The sequence below is a fragment of the Netta rufina genome (genome assembly GCF_964035555.1).
Source record: "Netta rufina genome assembly, chromosome: 3".
NCBI classification, from domain to species: domain Eukaryota; kingdom Metazoa; phylum Chordata; class Aves; order Anseriformes; family Anatidae; genus Netta; species Netta rufina.
The window spans coordinates 99,611,205-99,628,585 of record NC_140125.1 but is presented as its reverse complement, the minus strand read 5'-3'; the positions used below and the strand labels follow the sequence as shown (position 1 = coordinate 99,628,585).

At 36.4% G+C, this 17,381-nt stretch overlaps 1 protein-coding gene across 3 annotated transcripts in view; it reads left to right on the top strand.

Moving 5' to 3' along the window:
* MYOM2 (myomesin 2) overlaps positions 1 to 17,381 on the top strand; it is an 84,256-nt gene that overhangs the window by 28,295 nt on the left and 38,580 nt on the right. For all 3 annotated transcript variants that reach the window (XM_084284280.1, XM_084284278.1, XM_084284279.1), the window contains exons 10-15: positions 4,008 to 4,169; positions 6,365 to 6,506; positions 8,105 to 8,304; positions 9,458 to 9,511; positions 11,835 to 11,962; positions 15,352 to 15,535. In XM_084284280.1, the coding sequence (XP_084140406.1) occupies positions 4,008 to 4,169; positions 6,365 to 6,506; positions 8,105 to 8,304; positions 9,458 to 9,511; positions 11,835 to 11,962; positions 15,352 to 15,535 (870 nt within the window). The remainder of the gene's footprint in view (positions 1 to 4,007; positions 4,170 to 6,364; positions 6,507 to 8,104; positions 8,305 to 9,457; positions 9,512 to 11,834; positions 11,963 to 15,351; positions 15,536 to 17,381) is intronic.

The following is a 17,381-nucleotide window of genomic DNA, read 5'->3' as shown; positions in this document are numbered from 1 at the left end:
TTAACTAATAACGCAGTGGTTAGAACATTTACTGAGTAGGTGGAGAACCAAAGTCAATTCCTAGGTTTGAGCATAATCTATAATTGAATGCTGTGACCACTGAACTGGAGGGTACTTACAAAGCAGTAAATTAATGTTTGAAGCACTGAGGTGTAGGCGTGGTTCTCTTCTTCCATCTTGCTCCACTATTGTGAATTTTACGTTAACACATATTTAATTTATAGTTCAGAAATACTTAGAGGAATCAGGCCTGAAATACAGGCTTTTGCTCTGCTGTGTAAGTACCACGTTTGTAGGCCTTTGTCTCTTTTGTCAGTGAAAAATGATGCTATGCTAAGTAAAGAAGTCTTTAATGGAAGTACTGAAAAAAAAAAAAAGCATCCCTGAAGCACATTGCAGTGTTTGGTTAATAGTATACTAACCCTGTATGAGTAGTATTAGTTCTCCACCCTCACCCCCCCCACCCCCCCGAAAAAAAAAATAAAAAACTAGAAACAAAAAAACACCTACTTAAATTTTAGCAGACATTAGGCTATCATAGATATTCAGCTTACAACTTTTCACCAACTACAGTTTCAGTGTAGGATCCTAAAGTACATATTCTGAGGATTCAAGTGAATGCTGAAACCTTGAAACCTTTCCCCAAAGGAACCACATATGGGAACAGCAGACTCCCAGTGCTGGTATTTGGACTGGTCATAGACAAGGTGGTAAAATTCTATAGCTAACAAAATGTGGTGCATAAACAAAGAAATGTTAATAACATTGATAAGGAAGTGAAGAAAAATTGAGATTAGGAAAATCAAAAAAGAGACTATTTTATTGCTGATAGTTATACCTTTTGTTTCATGCACATCATTATTTTACATAAATTTGATATTCAGTGAAAATATGAAATAATAAAAATGGCTGTTTTGTTTGGTGAATAACTTAAAATACAAGGCTCATCCTTGAACCCAGATTCTCTTCCCACTGAAGTGTACAGGGGTTTGTAAGTTGCTATCAATAGACTCTGAGGAGAGCCATTATTTTCAATGGTACTTTAACTTTGTCTCCTACTGGGCCCAGATTCTCAAGGTGCCAAGTCTCTGAACTTTTGTTTTGGGAACTACAGCCATGAGGAGCTACTAATTTTCAAGTGTTGCACCATGTTGTTCAAATTTTCATCCACTATGAAATGTTCTTGCACTATGGGTAGTTGAACAACAATTTATCCGTTCAGATTAATTATGATGCCAAGATAATTCCTTCCTGATATATAACAAAGTTATGCTCTATTTTTCCCCTTATTTGCCATAGGGTTACATTCCAAATGAAAACCTGAGATAAAAACACGGTCTCTTTGAAGGCAATGGGGTTTTGCTAGTGAGTCAGATAGACTTTCATCCCATTATTCTATTTACATTACAGGGAAATACGATGATATGAACAAGCTTAAGATTGTCTTTCCTTGTGATCCTACATGGATCACAATATTTTGAAGATGTATCAACTGGCAGAACTTGTTTCCAAATACAGCAGGAATTCTTGAGCTATGAACCTTTGCTGTGTGCTACAATTACCTGTATTGAGTCTCTTGAGAGCTGTAGGCAATGCATAAATATAAATGACGAGAAGGTTAATAATTTGTTCAGCATTATGTGCTTTCAATGTTCTTTTTTTTTTTTTTTTTCCCTTTGGAGAGGTAATATTTAATTCTACTCTTGTATTAAGACAATCTGCATTTTTCCTAAGATTTTTCAGTTTTTATTAATCAAATAATAACAACTAAAGCCCTGGCATAGATCTGTATAGATCTGTAATTTTAGTAATTATACACAAGAGAAATATGTGTTTATCCAGTATTAATAAGCTTCACATGAGTGAAGCTTATTGAGGTTGTCTACTAGACTCCTAGGGGCATATAAGTCAACTGAATCAAATCCTCTAAAGTGTTTTGGGATTTGACAAACATGAGTATGATGTCTACAATTCATGGCCCACTTATAACAGTTTAAGATACTGAAAGAACTAAATCAAAATAATAGTTAAGGGATATATATTCAATCTTGATGTGAGTTCAGCTGGTAACTGGAGCTTTCTGTTATTGATCTCTAGTGTAATATAAACATTATAAAGCTATACACACCAGCATTCTGCAGTTATTTATACTGTAATCTAGAATTTATAAATAAATAAATAAATAATTCAGAGGAAAAATTCACAGAGTGCAGAATTGAGTGTATATTTCAGCAGACCAAAATACATGATAAAGAGAAACTTCAATTTATAGTAATTCCCCACTCTATATCTGATTTTTCAGCAGAATGTTCTTCAGCAGAACAATGTTTTAGAAAAAATATCTCATGTACTGAAGTCAGCAAGTGAAGGTTGAGTCACACTGACTCTGAGTGTTAGTCTCTTCCAGGTTAGTTCCTTGGTAAGTTCTGATAGGAATGACAGAGCACAGCATGTGAGTAGACTGGGGATTTGATCACAACAGTGACGCCCTCATATTGTAAAATTATTGTGATCACAAGTACATAAATACCTGCCCTATTAAAACTTGTGAATATCTTTACTTCTTGGCTTCTCTTGTCATCCATCCAGACTGCATTAACAAATAGTCCTCTTACTTGAGGGTTTTGGTGCTTCTTTGACCTTGTGTGAAGGAAAGAAGTTTTTCTGCTCTTAGAAAACATAACTGCCTCCATAGTTTCTGGTTTAAGGTGCACATAAACAGTGGGAATGGATGATTCTGGCATTGATAGACAATATGACAGGTTTTTCTGCCATTTCTATATATTCAATTTAGAGTGTCTATGATTCCACTCAAGCTTGGAACCTAAATAAGTGACCTGCTATTCAAAGGTACTGGTTGTTCAACTTTATTTTTTCTTCAGGATTTTCCACAGAAATCACACTTAGTTAAAGTTTCTAGGTGGAGACATTTTCTGATTTCATCTAAAGTACTTCATGTCTCTCTCCACAAAGTGTCAGTACCATTGTGACATGACAGAAAGGGGACATACAAGGATCTCATGATAAAGGATCTCCTGTGAACAAATGTGACTGAATTTACTTTGTACTCTTTTCACTAAACACCTGTATGCTTAGGTGATCATGTAATTTACTACTGTAAGTTTTAGTAGTGTCTGAACGTGTTTCATTTTTTATACCTTCTTATGCAATTCAGCTGGTAGCTGAGAAACCTGATTCCTTTACAATCATTCAAGAGCCTGTTCCAAAGTATATTTAAGCAATAGAGTAATAAACATTTATAGGTATTCAGCTTCTTTAAATATAATTCTGCTGTATCAATTAGAATAAATTAGTATGCAATAGGTCTCAGGGAGTTAAGAATTAAAAATAATCCAATCAATTATTAAAAAGGTGATATGAAGAAAGTCCCTTGGCTAGCATAAAATATCCTGCTCATTCTTTTGCTCAGGTTTCACTAGGCAATCAGATTAATTTGCATTAATCATGGGTCACCACCTCTCACCTGTGAGAAATTCAAATTTAATTTCATTCACTGCTCAACAGGCATGCCTTGAGGATTTAAATTTAGTCTATATTTATAGCGGTCCAGATTAAACTGAAATCTCGTCTCTTAAACTTGAGAAATAAATTGAGTAATCTGACATTTGACCTGAACAGGTAGCAAAACTTATTAATAATGAAATGAAGTTCCACCCTGCATTCATTACAAGGTATGACAGATTTTCACATAATTGTTTCAAAATGTGGATAATATTTTTCTCTGTCAGCATATGCAAAGTGACAGTGATGGAAATTCTGCTGTTGGCATTACACAGGGTATTCTGAGACTTCATATTCTCTAAAATTCACTGAGGCAATGAGTTTAGAGAGACCCGGCTTGGGTTTTCATAGTATCAAAGCGCTGTCACTCTGAATAAAGCTACCATAAAGCTGGTGTAGTGGGTACCTCTGATTAGCACAGCTGCACTAGGATATATGCAGTTCTGGCCAGCGTGGTGATGTGTCTGATGGGTCTTCTGTTTCAGATGTGCTGATAAAGGACTCCAAGTGGACAAAGCTGTATTTTGGAGAAGGCCAGGCAGCTCTGTCCTTTACTCATCTGAACAAGGATGATGAAGGTTTATACACCCTGCGTATGATTACAAAAGGTGGAGTGAATGAATGCAGTGCATACCTGTTTGTCAGAGGTAAGGTTTTCATTCCTTTCTTGTGAGAAATTAAAAAAAGAGCAGTAGAAAGAGCTATTTTATTAAAAAGTCACATGTAAGGAATGAAGCAGAAAAGAAAGTTGGCATTGTGGTATTCCATAGTCGTTAGATGTATACTGTAGTCTGTGCTAGAAACAGCATAGTCACTTTACATGAGTGGGTAGCTTCATAAGAACATATTTCTGAGGTTATTTTCCTTCCTGGGGAACCAGGTAAATCATTCTTATGAAGAAAGCACCTGTTCCTTTGTTTTTCTCCTTTCCTGATAGGGACTAAACATCTTCACATGGCACCATTACTCACTGTTTTATTTATTTATAGAGATTGCCAGGTGGGAATGAGTCTTGCTGGGCATTCTCACACTCTGTGCCACTGGGCCTTAGGAGAAGGCACAGGACGAAGAAACAGAAATATTCCCACCAATGTACCAATCACAGTCAGCTCAATAATCAGAGAAAAGAAGCAAAGTAAGAAATTAGCTCATTGAAGAAATACAGTTTTCACAAGAGACATAGCTGAAAGGAAGATAAATGTATTAAAATAGAATAAAGGTCATAATTTGCCCTTGCATTTGCATGTACAACTCTCAGTGAAGGGAGAATGAGCTCCCACGTGTACCTCCGGGCAAAACTTGGTTTTTCTTTTAAGTTCTTTTATTGAAGGATGAAAATAACTCTAGCTGAGCAATGCTTTCACTCTCTTAAATACATTGGACAACATGTTCAGCAGTGGCAAGCTGGAGCAACCCCACTGAAGCCATTAGAGCTGTACTAATTTTAAACCTACAGAGATCTGGGATGTTTTTGGAAATGTATTGTAAAATGCTTGTCTTGCAGAAGAGTTTTCCAGACAGTTTGCATGGAGCAATGAATGTTTTTTTGAATGGTTAAGATACATCTTCCTCACAGGACTCGCACATGGGCTTCATCAGCTTTGCAATATATCCTAAGCAAGCCACCCTGATCTCACTGGAAACAATTTGCTAAAGATTTCTAGTTCCCAATTACCTTCAAGGAAATGAACTACTCAAGTGAAAAATGCTCACTAATGTATACTAACTTTCCTAGAAGATTATTGCATACTGGTGGGTCAATTTTAGGTATCTCTATGGTCCATTTTGTACTTTGTCTAATGCATTCACATGCACAGAACCCAGGACTTGAGCTATGTCCTCCAGAGTCTGTAGCGTCCTCTGTTGGTCTTTCTCTCATCTTTTTTTAATGTAGGTTGTGATCTGATGCTACAAAGTCATTGTAATGTGTAGAGTCAGGACCATAGAAAATAAATATTTTAAGGGATTACAGGCCACCTCAAAACTGATTGTCTTTGCATTATGGCAAATGATTTTCCCAGTCCTTAGGTTTCCTCCTCTGAGATACCTCAAATTTACCTGCAAGAAATGTGCATAAAGAACAGCAAAGTCTGGGGTAGCCTTGCAGGAGGTAGATTGTTATAGGGTCACAGTGGTTCTTTGCTGATATTTTAGGAAAATCTGGGAAAACATCAAATTAAGGTTCAAATTAAACTTGCAGCTTTTGCTTTATTTCAGAAAAAAAAAATCCATACAAGGATAAATTTGCCCTTTATACAGTATGTTTTTGTATTATAGAAAACATTTTTTGAAGGGAGAGAACCTGTTAGGAGACTCCACTAGGAGTCATGGGTCTATATCAATCAATACCTCAGAAATGAAACCACAAAAAAGTATCTTAATGAAAGTACATTCATTACTTCTAAGACTTTAAATAAAAAGTAGCCTTAGAAATGTACCAGGAGTTTGAAAACTTTTCATTTCCTAAGAGATTTATTTTCCTCAGCTACATAGCTGTTACTGAGTACCTTGGTCTGGTCAGTAACCCACTGAGTTACAGCTTTCAGTGGGAAAGATCAAAAACATGTGGGGCAGTAGGGCTTTTAATTTCTGTGAGAAGTAATGGGGGCTTAATGCTTAAACTGTTTCCATACCTTAAAAATATCCCTGAAAACTTTTAACCATGTGGAGAGATATACATGAGTCCGATTCATTAGTGCAGTGAATTAGTGTATAATGAAATCTTTGGGCTCCCATTCACGTAAAAGGCTAGTGGAGCGAACTGAAAATATTCCATTTAGTCTTTGTTGTAGATTTCAGAGGAGTCACAGTCAAAACTGATTTATTTTTATTTGTAATCCAGATGCTGATGCGTTGATTGCGGGAGCACCCGGGGCACCGATGGATGTGAAGTGCCATGATGCTAACAGAGACTATGTTATTGTTACCTGGAAGCCACCAAATACGACCTCCCAGAGCCCAGTCATTGGATATTTTGTTGACAAGTATGTAAACATTGGTATTTATTTAATTTTATTACCCAAAGCATGCATATACGTAACTACAAAAATTCCATCATATGTCCTTGACCACTTAGGTTCTTTAGCTATATTTTTACAGACCCCAGGCGCTGTTGGTTGCCTGCTTTGTTAAATAACTGTACTGTTTTCTGGCACACTTTTAGTTCTAGTAATCTAGTTCTTTCTCAGGCAATTCCGAGTACAGTCTGGGAGTTAGTAAGGACCAGGGGCCATTTCCAGTAATCATTTGCAAGCAGCCATACTTTATCAGACCATTAAAATGTTCAATACTATGGATGTGGCCAAGTCAGAGAATGAGCCCTGGCATCATTTAATCTATAGAAGCCAGAATCCATAGATATCTTGAATTAGATTTAGTCTCTTTAATCTGTATACTGTAAACACTGGAATCTAGGATTTATTATATAATTATATTTTTCTTTCATCCATAACTGTGGTATAGCAGGGGCTCAAGGCACAGGCTTTTGGGAGCTGGTAGTTTAAATCAGAATGGCAGTTCTCTCCCTCTTCTAGTCTGCTTTGCACTTTGCTAGGGTTTCAGCTCAGTGCAGGCAGCCCAGGATCAGGGTCCCAAGTGTTGTTTTGCATCTCTTCCACTGAAGTGTAGGCTTGCCCCTTGCAGCCAGAGCAGAACAGCTGATCTTTAGTATTTGAAACTGACAGTCAGCAAAAACATTACTGAAGTGATTTCACAGTGTATAATGCTCTGCACTCAAAAGCAACATTTGTAGCTCATTGCTATTTGCTACCCCGTAATTTGGTCTAGTTCAGAGACAACTGTCTGGGAATTGCTGGAAAATGTTGGTTTATGAATAGCAGTCAGCATGAGGAAATTAACTTAAGCCCTAGGGACTCTACCAGTTATATCCAATTTGTGCAGTGCATAGATCACAGGAGAATTTCACCTATTTTGTATATAATCTAGCCAGCTGTTCTTTTGACATTTTACTTGGATTGCTGCAGCACCAAGTAGCCTTTGATCACAACCCTATTTTTCCCAGTACTGTTAGGGCAAAAGGCAGTCTTCTCCATGAAAGTTTACAGTAATAGGAGACAAAACATATGTGTACACACAAAGGAGTCAGTATGAGGACATCATTGTGCTTCATGATGACTCGGTGGTCGAACCATTGTCAGAGGAAAAGGCACGATGCTTCCTTAAAAATATGACATGAAAGAGATGGAAAAAAATAGATGAAAGCTCCAATTTCAGCATCTTCTGGAGAGATGCATATTAAAAATAAAAGTGAATAACTTTTGTCATATGACAAGTTGGAGAACTAAGTGGAAGGAAGGCAGAGAGAGTTGACAAGGACAAAAAAAAAACATGCATGAAAAATAACCTTTGCAACTGTATTATGAATAAATATGAACAAGGTGAGAATTGGTTGTCTGATCAGAGGAAAGAGTGTATAAAGAGTGTTTCATTGATGAGTGACATAGTTTAGTCCTTCAACTTAATGAGGGTGGTTTCTGTGATGCTGACTCATCACAGAATATGTAGGATGGCGTATTTTTATTGTGGGATGACACTGATAAAAGCTGTCTTCTGCTACTCCAAGATGTGAAGTAGGCTTGGAAAACTGGGTCCAGTGCAACGATGCTCCTGTAAAAATCTGCAAGTACCCTGTGACTGGTCTTTACGAGGGACGGTCCTACATATTCCGTGTGAGAGCAGTGAACAACGCTGGCATTAGCAGGCCTTCTCGAGTCTCTGAACCGGTTGCAGCTCTTGACCCTGTTGACCTGGAAAGAACACAAAGTAGGTTCTGTGAGGCTGGAACAGATGATGAATACGTGATCTTACATTTTTTTCAGATTCTATTTGCTTAGTTAACCTAAGCAGCAGTGCTTATTTCTTCCTTTCAATGAATATCTCACTAATTTCAATGGGAGGGTGCGGGGTGGGGTGGAGGGTGTATAGCTGGAATGGCAAGGTCCTCATGGACAATCTTTCAGGACCTGGAGATTCCATCTCAGTTATAGCTGTTTTTACTTAGCTTTAAATACAAACAATATAAATTACTACAAGGAACAATGTTTTCAAGCTTTCAGTATGCCCTGGAAGCTTGTAACATTTGCAATGTGAGACAGGCACTAAGGTCCCATAAACTTCTATGTTTGCTGGCAGAAACATTCGAAAAAGTAATTGAAATGTCTATCTTAGAAAAAAAAAATCACCATCCTACAGATGGTTGCACTTATCTGCATTATCTGCATCTTTATTTATTTATTTATTTATTTTCTTTCTCCTCAGTTAAGTGCCATTAGTGGCACAAAGCTCCCCTGCTACAGGTTGGGGGTATCTGGTATTGTAACTTTTCTGGCAGATGGAAAAAGTCAATCTAATAAACAAACTCCTTCTGAGGTCTTGTGCTAAAGGCCACTGCAGTCTGCAAAGGAGCCTTGTGAGAGCTCCTCCATGAGTGCAGTAAGCTGTCTTGCTCTGGGGAGTACTTTTATTCCATATACTGTATACTTGTGCACTTTCTGTTTTGTGTGTTGCTTTTATACAAAAGGTAATTAAACACATTATGAAGACTGCCCCAATGTTACTTGTAAAACCTGAGCTGAATATGCTGTTTCCATTGGCTTTATGGCCAATGCCTATGGCAAAAGTCAATATACAATATACAATTGTTTGCCGATCTGCCAGACAATTGAATAAATCTATTGTGGCTGTGATCCTTACTTTTTAGCACATCTTTAAATAGTACTGTCTTGTTTGGTTTTCCTATGGAAGTTAAAGAAGCAATGTATGACTCTGAGCTGATTGCATCTGTGGAAAGATTTAAAGCAGTTTTATAGAAATAGAGGCATACAGGGTTTTTGATAGATGATGAACAGTAATTTGAAAAAAAATTGTAAATATAGTAATCTGGTTCAAGAAACTAACTGAATGCTTTGCTTAACAGCTATTCATGTGGATGAAGGTAGAAAGATTGTAATCAGTAAAGATGACCTTGAAGGTATGTTGTATTTCTATTATTTCAGTCCATTTGCTTGTATCCCAGGATTTCAGCAATTTATTTTGAAACATAGCTTTAAAAGACATCCTCCTACTGAGTAAACTCTTTATAGTAACATATATAGTCAGATATTTTGGCTTGCAAGCCTGAGAGAACACAAGTGGAAGATAAAGGTCTGAAAGGATAGACAGTACCATATTAGTTTCATTATGTTCTGACAGTCTCCTCACCTTTTAGCTTTGGCCAGTGCTAGGCTCAGTTTGAACAGCTGAACATATCTGATCACCCAAATTTTCTTTTCAACTAGCCTTCTGGGAGCTAAATATAGTTTTTCTTTACACTGAATTTGGTGATCTGAGCAAGTTGTTTCTGCTTTCTCTCTCTCTCTCTCACACACACACACCACACCACAACAAAACAAAACAACACAAAAACACCTTATGCAAATCTATCCCAATTCTTTAATTAATATCTCTCTCCCTGAATAGAGAGGTTGTTAAGGCTATAGATTAAACATTGTTTTTCCTCAGAAGAACTGGAAAGATCATTTCCAAATTTTGAGTAAAGCCCGAATATCTTCCATCTTTGTTTCTATATGTGATGATTTTTTTTTTTTTGGGTTGCATAATGATTTTCTTTTCACTTAACCTGTCAAAAATGTTAACTATAATGGCATAGTATATTAACAAAATATGTATTTATACTGTCTTCAACAAAGTAAGCTTATAAAGCTGTAACTCCAATAATAACATAATATAGGAAAATCCACCGGAGAACAGGTGCAATTGAATGGTGAATTAGTTGTTAAATAGTTTCTCCAGTGCATGGGTGGGACAGATGAAATTTCTCCATTTTGATTATGGTATCCTAATTAACTGTTAGGGATGTTATAGTATCAGAATCACAACATAGGCTCAGAACAAGTTTGTCTAACTTGTCTGGCTTCAAAGGGTATGTTCCTCTTCTCAGGATTGCCTGAGAATGATCAGGAGGTTAAACAGCCAATCTGGTGTGAGTATAAATAGTGACATTGGGATTCATGTTTTATTTATTCATATTTAATAGAAGAATATGAATCTCCACATACTATTGCTTGTATAGATCATTATTTTCATCCACAAGATTGGATACCACTTTTGAAAAAGTGATCTCATAGATCAGAAATGTATTTCCTTTTTAGTGCCAGGTGACATTTCATTCTGAGCAAGTGGGCTGTACTATCATGTCATATCATTAGAAACTATGTTCGCTTCAAGTTTTTCAATAATGAGATGTTTATAAAATGTTAAAACATTGCTTCCATCATTTAGAGATTATTTGTAGAATCCTTTTTGTCTTTTTTGATGTCAAATTCTGACCATTTAGAGGACATAAGCTCCCTATTAACATGAGGAAGTGACAAAATTTGCCTTAAAAGAATGAAACTTTTTGCTTTCTCCATTGTAAACAAACAAACAAACAAAAAATTGAAGGTATCTGCTGAATTGCTATTTCTGAACTATTACCAAGAATAAGCTTCTTCAGAGCTGTGTAGCTCTACCTGAAGCTGTTTCTCACTGTCCCGAGCCATTCCTATGTAGTGCTGCTTTACACCATTGTAATCCCACTGGTAGGGAAACTGGCTTCTTCTCATGCTTCTGTGGGTGACTGTGGATATGAACAGCCGTGCTGACTGCCTCCAGACTGGCATGCAGGTCCTGCCTCACCTTGTTGGTAGCACTGTAGGGCAAGTAAGGAGTGGGGGGAGGTTGATTAGGCCACTCCAATTGGTGGAGTCACCAAAGGGCTGGTGACATTTGTCTGCCTCCTATCCATGTTTTTTAGAAGTGCTTTAGACTGTGCTAGCTGTCTACATTATATTATCATATAATCACATCACATTATATTGTTAATAGGTTCTGTTTCCTTTTCTGCTGTTCTTCTCCTTACTGTACTTCCCTTGCAGGTATCTTCTAGCCTAAGTTTTTGTAATGCCACATTGGAATTCTGTCTTTGATCAAAAAATATATCTTATTTGCATATAGTGGAGAGTTTTTTTCCAAGGCTTTCTACCCAGCAGATAAAAGTAATTCAAACGTGATCAAAGGAAAAAATGTGTGACAAATGCACAGCTTTTCAGGGGCATATTTAACTTTAACTGAAAAAGTAAATAACTAACTTTTAATGCTGATACTTCATTCCTCAAAATGGAGCTGAAGTGAGCAAGTGGACTGCATGGATGATGTCCTAGCTGAGCACTGTGCTGCAGAGTGGGCTGTAGCGTAAAAGCTGACCCTGAGGTTAATCTGCTGTTTAACACTCGCTACATTTATTACTCTTCCAGGCGATATTCAGATTCCAGGCCCTCCCACCAATGTACATGCTTCAGAAATCAGCAAAACATATGTTGTACTCAGCTGGGATCCACCTGTTCCCCGTGGCAGGGAGCCATTGACGTACTTCATTGAGAAGGTACATTGTACTGCACAAAGGCATTCAGCTATGAGGGGTTTCATTGCCACATGCAATTATATTCAACTCATTTTTAGAACTGCAGAATGAGCAATAAAACTAACACTTTCTGAGGTCTCACAGGATCTGGTAATGAGATGTTAGATAGGCATGGACAATCAAATGTCATATTACATGATTTAATGAATATTGAAATTCAAGGTCCAGGGAAAAGGATACCCCTGTGCAATTTGCTTGCTGCTGGCTAAAATGAGAGCAAACTATGTGTGTAAGGTAGCAGTTTAATGGAAAATAAATAAATAAATAAATAAATAAAAAGTCTTTGATTTCACATCCCTACAGGCAAGACTTCCAGTTTGCTGTTTACCTGTATTACAAGGAATGTTATGGTAGTCCTGCAGTAGAGCAAGGAATAAGCAGTGACTCATAGCTTGATTCTCAGTGTTCTTTTTGCAGGCTTACTGCACCCTGTGCTATAACCTGATATTTCCAGTTTATTCCCTAAAAGGCTAGTAGAGAGGCAGATGTCTGTCTCAGGTTCACTGCTCCCCGGTAGTCTTCCTGGCAGCCTTCTTCATCCCCTAGACTTGATAGGGAACTTGGATGATGACAGTAGGAGAGGCTTGTTCTTCTCCCATCTAGGCTACTAAGATTTAGATAAATCTGTCCCTGTGCCAGGTGCGTAAATTAAATATGTTGAATTGCAGCCAGAGGTCGTAATCTTTCCGCCTTGCTCCAAAGTTTGCCCATCACTTCAGTAAGTAAAATGGGCCTCATACCTGACCTCTAAAACTCTTACATGCCAAGCTATACTTAGTTTTTATGAATGATGAATCTAGCATATGCCCTCTCTTAATGATCCATGGACAGTGAAACCGTCCATAAAACTGCCACACATTCAGTTTCCATGTTGAATATTGTGTCAGCAGATCCTTACTACACTTTTTTTTTCTTCTCACAACTGTTCAACACATTCCTTTGAAGTTCATTTCTTAGCTAACCATTTTGTGCACATCACCCCACTTTTTGCAGCTCACCATCTTGCCTTTTTCTTCTCAGTCACATCAAAATCCCCAATTCCAAAACCCCTCATATCCTATCTCTACTGTATTCAGCATCCATTACCTGCTGGGTGTTGAAATATTAAGGGTAAAGTGAAGTCCACTCACCAGTTAGATTTTCCACTAGGCACATTTATGATTTCTCCCACTCTGTCTTTCATATTCAGGAAAACTAATGGTAAGAAATTATTCCATTTAAATAAGTATCTTATTTTCTCTCTATGCCACACAATATCATATCATTGTTTCTTTGTATTTATTCCTACTTGTATACATCTGCTCTTATCTATAAATTTCATGCCAACTAAATTAAGCATTTTGAACCAGCTCTTTGTCTTGTATTTATACATCAACCAAAAGGGAAGTTTTGGTCACTGACTCTAGAAAAAAAAAAAAAAAAAGACAATAAAAGTAACATGCCCTTCATCAGGAGCATGCTTTCAATCACAATCTGACAGCAAGTACAAGATTTATTCTAACTTTATCTGCCTATAATTTAGAATTGTACATCTGAGCTAGTTACCTACACTTTCCTACCGAGATGAAACAGAAACTGGAACTTTCTGTAATGATTCAGGTATCCTGTGTTAGAAGACTACTGTTGGATGAAATGTGGCCTGAAAATACCTACTTGTTTTCAGAATCAGATTTCATCAAAATGAAAAGCTCAGATGTAAATGTCTACTGAGGATACTTACATGTAGCTGAATTTCAGTCTATGTATGAATTAGAAAATTTATGTATCTGCATGTTTTACAGGAATAGCTTTATATAGCTTCAGAAACACTGTACTGAAGTGGCAATGAGGAACAAATGAATCTTAATTAAATGCCAAACTTACTGAGGGAAACTGAGAATGAGGAGTAAAAGGCTATTATTAGGAAAAAAAGGTTCATTATACTAATTAATACCTGACTCTAAAATCCTTTGACATATAAATAGCTTATATATATGAATAGCCCGATCAGTTCATAGGTGAATTTTTTTTGGGTTGTTTTATTTTTTTTATTTTTTTTATTATTTTTTGCTTTTCACAGTCATTTGTTAATTTAGGAAATCATGATTTCTAATTAATATATTTCAAATAAAGAAGTCTCAGTGTTGAGGAACAAAAAGAGTTTTTAAAGGCCTCAAGAAACATAAATTGAAACTGAGTTCTCCATGCTGAATAGCAATGTTACTTTAAAGCATTCTTTAACAGATAAATCAAATCAAACTACAGAGTAAAATGTGATATTGATTCATGTCTCTGTGAAACTGAAATGCAAAAATTAATGTTTTTTATACTAGAAAGTAAAATATATGGCAAAATGATGTTTTCATATATTCCATCTTCTGTTTAATGAAGAAAATGAAAGTTACATTTCCTTTTTGCTATTGAGAACAGTAGGTGAGTTCAGTATCTATGGAAAAGATCTTGATATATGGGCTCCAGCTGTTTACCTTTTCATTATTTATCTATAGTAGGCCTCATTATATACAGGGTAGTTTCACAGGTGCCATGAAACATTGCTCCTTCTGTAAGAAGTTTACAGTCTATCAGACTTTGTTCATGGACTCTCTGTTCCAAAACTTATGAAAATTTAATTTTTATGCACCTTTCTGTGTCAGAAGGTAATTTTATTTAAGCTATTTAGTGGGCACTTGAGTTTTACTAAAATCTCTGAAATACACCATGACTAATTTTTGTTTTGGGCCAACAGATTATCCAGGGGATCTAATGGACAACATAATTTTCCCAGAGTGCTGATTTGCTGGCTCTCTTCTATGTACAGTTATGATGCCAATTAGCTCAGCTACTATACCAAAAGCAGTACAACAGAGAATATTCAAAAGTAATTATTTCATTTGATGAATGCTTTAGAGACACAATTTTACATAACAGAGTACATAAAGATATGTCAGTGAGTAAAGTACATGTAACATGCCCCTCCCTACCTTTTTGCTAAATCTGGATTAGGACTTGCTTTATACTGAATCTTTGAGTGTTCAAGTAAATTTTGCAGGACATGAGAGTAACTCTTGGAACCAGTCATGGGTAACAGTCATGGTCCTAGCTGAAGGTTAGCTATATGTACAAGAATACATATACCAAAGTCTAGGCAAACAGGGAGACAGTGAAGCCCTCAGACCTTTATTGTAGAGAATTTGAATGCATGAGCTATGAAAATTTGCATATGCTAAAGTGAGGCATTTGAGAATGATCCTTCTCCTTTAGCTCATGAGTAAATTCATGACAGTATGCAATATAGCAATATGTTCACTTTTTGACAGTTCCCAGAAGTGATTTTCAGCTTTTTTTTTTTTTTTTTTTTTTTTCTTCTGTAGTCCATGGTTGGCAGTGGAAGCTGGCAAAGAGTCAATGCACAGGTTGCTGTAAAATCTCCTCGCTATGCAGTGTTTGACCTTGCAGAAGGAAAACCATATGTCTTTCGAGTTGTGTCAGCAAACAAGCATGGCATCAGTGATCCATCTGAAATCACAGAACCTATTCAACCACAAGATACTGTTGGTAAGGCATTAATCATAAGGCATTAATATTAAATACAATTGATATTGTACAAAATGTAAATAGACAACTCTCATTATAATTAGATTAGTATAATTACAATAATAGTAATCAAATTCATTTTGAATTTCAAAAATACCAAGATGTTAAATTTTAGAAACATTCAAAAATTTTCATAATGATCATAAGTCTCCATTCTAAGATCAGTAATTGTTAAAAAGTTAAATTAATTTTAGTTAGTCATTCCTCAGAGTGCTCTACTAATATGACATGTCAAAAAATAAGATAATATGTGTTAATTGCTAACTTACGTAATTGTATTGTCTGGCTCAGGTAATTATATAGTACCTAATTCCCCACACTTTTAGCTAGTTAAGGTAGCCTTTCCTTTCTTCCTTAGTATTCTAAGTTGAAAGTTACTGTTGGTGCAGAATTCCTGTGGCATGCAGATGAGTAGATTTCAGTGATGGGGGAAGATACATCTTCATATTCAGTGGTAAAATTCTAAATGAAAATGAAGTGTTTATTTCAGGGCCACATTCAAGTATGCAAATGAAAATGTAGGGAGTGATTATTCAATGTGTATCTCAAATATTTGGTGTACTTTTGCAATTTAGCAAAGGTCACAGACAACAGCCCCACATATTGACATCTATCATCTTCAGAGCGTGTCTTAGTGCACTTGCTAGAAATGTAAGAAATGAATACAGTATCTGATATACCCATAGTGCACTAAATATTGCTAGATGTAAACTTCTTAATATTTATCATAATTAAAAAAAAAATGTAGCACATTGCCTTTAGCTTTTGATCTGTAACTATGCAAAATGAAACAAAATTATGTTTTGCTTTTATGTATTCTTGATTTGATGTTTCATTAATGCGTATAAATTATTTAAACTGTTCAACATTCCCCAAGGTAGGGAAGAAAAATACTGTATTTATTTAACTTAGTACAGAAAATAGACTATCTCTTAGGGGTTAACACAAAAAAACATTTTGAATAAATAGTAGTCATACTTGAAAGCAGAAAGAGAAGGTTGTATTTTAAAGAGAAACTGTAGGAGTACTTTCAGAGATGGAGTCAACCACCTGAGCTAAAATGCATCAGACACACATGGCTTCATTTAGTAGCTGGCACACAGTGCCATTTGACATTCCTGAGGGTAGCTGAGACAACTTCATGGGGCTGCCAAACATAACACATGAGTTATGGGTGGCTCTCTCTTTTGAGAAGAAAATAGAGGGCAGAAAGGTTATGCTAGGCCATCCAAAATGACACTTAGTACTAGACAATTGACTTGAGTGGTAAAAGTGGATGTGATTTGAGATTGACATCCGGATTTAAGTATCTCCATGTAGGCATCTTCAGGTGCTTGGGATGTCTCTCCTTTCACTGTGGTGAGTGGAGCCTGGAGGATAAATTGGCTGACCAGCTACGGGGTATTTACATCAGGGTGAGATTAATCCTTTCAAGCGCTCTGCCAACCACTGATCTGAGGCTCAGTTTAATTGCCCAAGCAGACATCTTTTGAAATGGTTTCAGTCTGCCATTTCAGAGGGGTGCAGGTGTTCAGTATCTCCTGAGTCATATTGCCAACTCCATGAAGAAGGCTCAGATGCTCTAAAATGGTAGTAAATGAATTTAAGTAACTGAATTAAGCCCTAGAACTTTGACTATAATGCCTGCTTAAGAACATGTGCTTGTAGACACACATAAACTCCTAAACGTAGGTACCTTTATCTCAAGCTGAACCCACTTCCCACTTGATATTACAGCCTTACTGCTGTACTGTGTATTTATACATTATAATATTATGTAAGTATTCTTTTGGGACTGAAAAACTAA